The 4,025-nt window shown below is 52.9% G+C and overlaps 1 protein-coding gene across 1 annotated transcript in view; it reads left to right on the plus strand.

Moving 5' to 3' along the window:
• gpr12 (G protein-coupled receptor 12) overlaps window positions 1-2,956 on the plus strand; it is a 3,583-nt gene extending 627 nt beyond the window's left edge. Inside the window, exon 2 of the mRNA XM_036521787.1 lies at window positions 1,854-2,956. Within this exon, the coding sequence (XP_036377680.1) occupies window positions 1,854-2,882 (1,029 nt within the window). The 3' untranslated portion in view covers window positions 2,883-2,956. The remainder of the gene's footprint in view (window positions 1-1,853) is intronic.
• Window positions 2,957-4,025: the final 1,069 nt, after the last annotated feature.

Below are 4,025 nucleotides of genomic sequence, written 5' to 3' on the forward strand. Positions count from 1 at the left end.
TGATCCATTTTCAGATGCTTCAAACTTTCCATTTGATATGAAGACATCCATTTTAATTTCAATGACGTTTTATCCTATTTATAAGTATAAGTCTTTATAGTCTACAGATCGTTTGATTCCAGTAACGTTGGTTATGCTGATTAGAATGTGCATTATTCTATTGGTTCGGTTATTAATAGCATGTGTTTTTCATTATTTTCGCGTTGCTGTGGGCTGTTCGGCATCGCTTTGATCGAGAGCGCATCTGTGGATCCGACTGTTTGATCTTGGCCATGATTGGCCTCGTGTGTATACCTTATTAAGCATGTGTGTGCGTGTGTGTGAGACTCTCTGCGTGTGTGAGCTCTGTGTGTGTGTGTGTGTGTGTTTGAGTGTGAAAGTTTATGTGTGATCGTGTATGTGCGCAGAGGAAATGGTTATTTTGGAGCTCTATCGGCTGAATTCGACGCTTGAGAAACCGGTAATGGGGTTAGTTACACCTGAACATGTGTTATCTTTCGTCAGTTCCAGCACACAGTTGCATTAACAGTAAGTGTTGTTAAAAATGAACACTGGTGAGTGTAATTTCTCTTTAACACTTGCATGTGGAGATAATGGTCACGTGCAGCGTTACGGGGGAAACTAACAGAGCTGAACACATGCTCTGGGCTCTGATCTCACCCAGCGTGTCCATGCTACACTGTGTGTAACACACTGCATTCATCTGTAACTGTGTTCAGTGCTAAATGCTCATATTCTGAGCCATGACTGGTGGCACAACATGGAGACAGTGAGTCAGGGAAACGAGGTTTGCATCTTTATTCCCCATCAGCCATCTTCAAAGACATGAGTGTGTGAGGTGTGAGTGTAAGAGTGTGTGTCAGTGAGCTTGTGTATATGAGAGTGTGTGAGCATGTGTATGTATGTGTGTAAGTGTGTTTGTATGTGTGTCAGTGACCGTGTAAGAGTGTGTAAACATGCCTAAACTGTATGTGTCAGTGAGTGTGCGAAAGTGTGTGTGTGTGTGTAATTCGTGTGCTTGTGTGTGTGTGCCTGTGAGTGTGTGTGAGTGTGTGTGTGTAATTGTGTGTGTGAGAGTGTGTATGTGTTAGTGTGTGTGTGAGTGTAATGCGTGTGTTAGTGTGTGAGTGTGTGTGTGTGTGAGTGTGTGTATGCGTGTGTTAGTGTGTGAGTGTGTGTCAGTGTGTGTGTGTGTGTGTAATGCGTGTGTGAGAGTGTGTGTGAGTGTGTAATGCATGTGTTAGTGTGTGTGTGTGTGTGTGTATGTGTGTGTGAGTGAGAGTGTGTGTGTGTGAGTGTAATGCGTGTGTTAGTGTGTGAGTGTGTGTCAGTGTGTGTGTGTGTGTGTGTGTGTGTAATGCATGTGTTAGTGTGTGTGCGTGTGAGTGTAATGCGTGTGTGAGAGTGTGTGATTGTGTGTGTGTGTAATGCATGTGTTAGTGTGTGTGTGTGAGTGTAATGCGTGTGTTAGTGTGTGTGCGTGTGTGTGTGAGTGTGTAATGCGTGTGTTAGTGTGTGAGAGTGTGTGAGTGTGTGTGTGTATGTGAGAGTGTGAGTGAGTGTGTGTGAGTGTGAGAGTGTGAGTGAGTGTGTGTGAGTGTGTGTGTGTGTGTGTGAGTGTGTAATGCGTGTGTTAGTGTGTGAGAGTGTGTGAGTGTGAGTGTGACTGTAATGCGTGTGTTGGTGTGTGTGAGTGTGTAATGCCTGTGTGAGAGTGTGTGAGTGTGTGTGTATGTGAGAGTGTGAGTGAGTGTGTGTGAGTTTGTGTGTGTGTGTGTGTTAGTGTGTGTGCGTGTGTGTAATAGTGTGTATAATGGTGTGAAATATATCACCTGCTGTACCTGTCTTTGCAGACGGGGGGAACTATGAGTGAGGAGTCGCCAGTGACCCCCAGCTGGCTGACCCCTGACCCCACCTGGGCGGGCGGGGGGGCGGGTGTGATGGAGAACGTGACCGTGGCAACGGCGGCGCCGGCCCCGGGCCCCGCGGCGCCGGAGCTGCTGGTGAACCCGTGGGACATGGTGCTGTGTACGTCGGGAGCGCTGATCGCCTGCGAGAACGGCCTGGTGGTGCTGGTGATCTGGCAGAACGCCGCGCTGCGCGCTCCCATGTTCCTGCTGATCGGCAGCCTGGCGCTGGCCGACCTGCTCGCCGGCCTCGGCCTCATCCTGCACTTCTTCTTCGCCTACCTGCTGCGGTCCGACTCGGCGCAGCTGCTGACCGTGGGGCTGGTGGTGGCCTCCTTCTCCGCTTCCGTCTTCAGCCTGCTGGCCATCACCATCGACCGCTACCTGTCGCTGTACTACGCCCTCACCTACAACTCGGACCGCACGCTAACCTTCACCTACGCCATGCTGGTGCTGCTGTGGAGCGTGTCGCTTTGCCTCGGCCTCCTGCCCGTCACCGGCGTCAACTGCCTGCGGGAGGAGTCCACCTGCAGCATCGTGTGGCCGCTCACCAAGAACAACGTGGCGGTGCTGTCCGTGTCCTTCCTGCTGCTCTTCGGCCTCATGCTGCAGCTCTACGTGCAGATCTGCAAGATCGTGCTGCACCATGCGCACCAGATCGCCCTGCAGCACCACTTCCTGGCAGCCTCGCCGCACTACGTCACCACGCGCAAGGGCGTGTCCACGCTCGCCATCATCCTGGGCACCTTTGCCGCCTGCTGGATGCCGTTCACCGTGTACTCGCTGGTGGGCGACTACACATACCCGCCGCTGTACACCTATGCCACGCTGGTGCCCGCCACCTACAACTCCATCATCAACCCGCTTATCTACGCCTTCCGCAACCAGGAGATCCAGCGCGCGCTGTGGCTGGTGTGCTGCGGGTGCGTTCCCACCAGCGTGGCCAACCGCGCGCGCACGCCCAGCGACGTCTGACCCGGGACCGCTCTCCGGGCCCCCCCAGCCGCCCTCCCCGCCGCCCGGAGAGCCCGGCAGACTCACCCCACCCTCAGCGAGAGGAGAAGTACCACCCCCCCAATACACACACACACACCTTCCTCTGTAAAGACTCAGGAAGGATGAGCGCGCGTGTGTGCGTGTCCCCCCGTGTGTCTTCCCCCTCGCATCACACACCCCGCTCTGGAGGGACAGGAGGTTTCCTGCCTGTACATATTCTGTAGATATTTGCAGTTTTTCTGCCTTTTTTCGGATTCGCGGTGTGAATGAAAAACGGGGCCCGCGGAGCCCCGGGCTGCAGGGCGCGCGCAGCTCGTCTCGTGTCTCGCTGCTGCACTCGGAACGTGCGCTGAAAGCTAACGAGCCCCTCGTGCTAAAAATAGCTCGCGCCGTGCTCCGCGCGCGGCCCGGCCTCTGCAGAGAGGCGCGCGGCGCCCCCTGCGTGTCTGCTCCGTTTCAATCACAATCCTCAAGTGCGTCAGATGTATGATATTCAGAGAACTGCGGCTATCCACAGGAGCGATGCACTGCGGAAGGAAAGAAAGCTTAATATCCCTCGTGACAACCCTAAAACGGTAGCTTATATATGGTAGTTTGATTACCCCCTCCCTACAACGTGTCTCTTAACCTATTTAGGCATACAGTATCTTTGCATCAGAAGCGCAAATAGTGGTAATCAAACAGATTAGGCGAAAACAAGTGCACATCACGTATTAATGTATTCACTCGCGTCCGTGATTATTCAAATGACGTTGCATTTTAATAGATGCTTGAATGTCGAGAACAATTAACTGTTCTTTCTGCGTATCAAGTGGTTCGTAAAAGCAGGATTCAGTTTCATTAGAATTCAGCGGTAGGCTGTGCAGAATGTATTTTTAATTTGATCGGTCTGGGCAGCGCTGCTGCGCGTTTTCCTCAGACCTCCCGCATGCCGTGCCTCCTGCGCCACGGGACGGCCGCCGGTGCGGCGACGCGGAGTGACACTGAGACACGACGTCACCGCGGGCTGCGTCTCCTTCGGCCTCTTTACTTCCGTGGTTTGCAGGATAGATAAGCTTTCTGAGTTGGAAGTGTCCGATTTGTCTTCCCCCTACAATATGGAAGCACCATTTTGGCGGAGTT

This window comes from Megalops cyprinoides, chromosome 2 (assembly GCF_013368585.1).
Source record: "Megalops cyprinoides isolate fMegCyp1 chromosome 2, fMegCyp1.pri, whole genome shotgun sequence".
Classification (NCBI taxonomy): Eukaryota; Metazoa; Chordata; class Actinopteri; order Elopiformes; family Megalopidae; genus Megalops; species Megalops cyprinoides.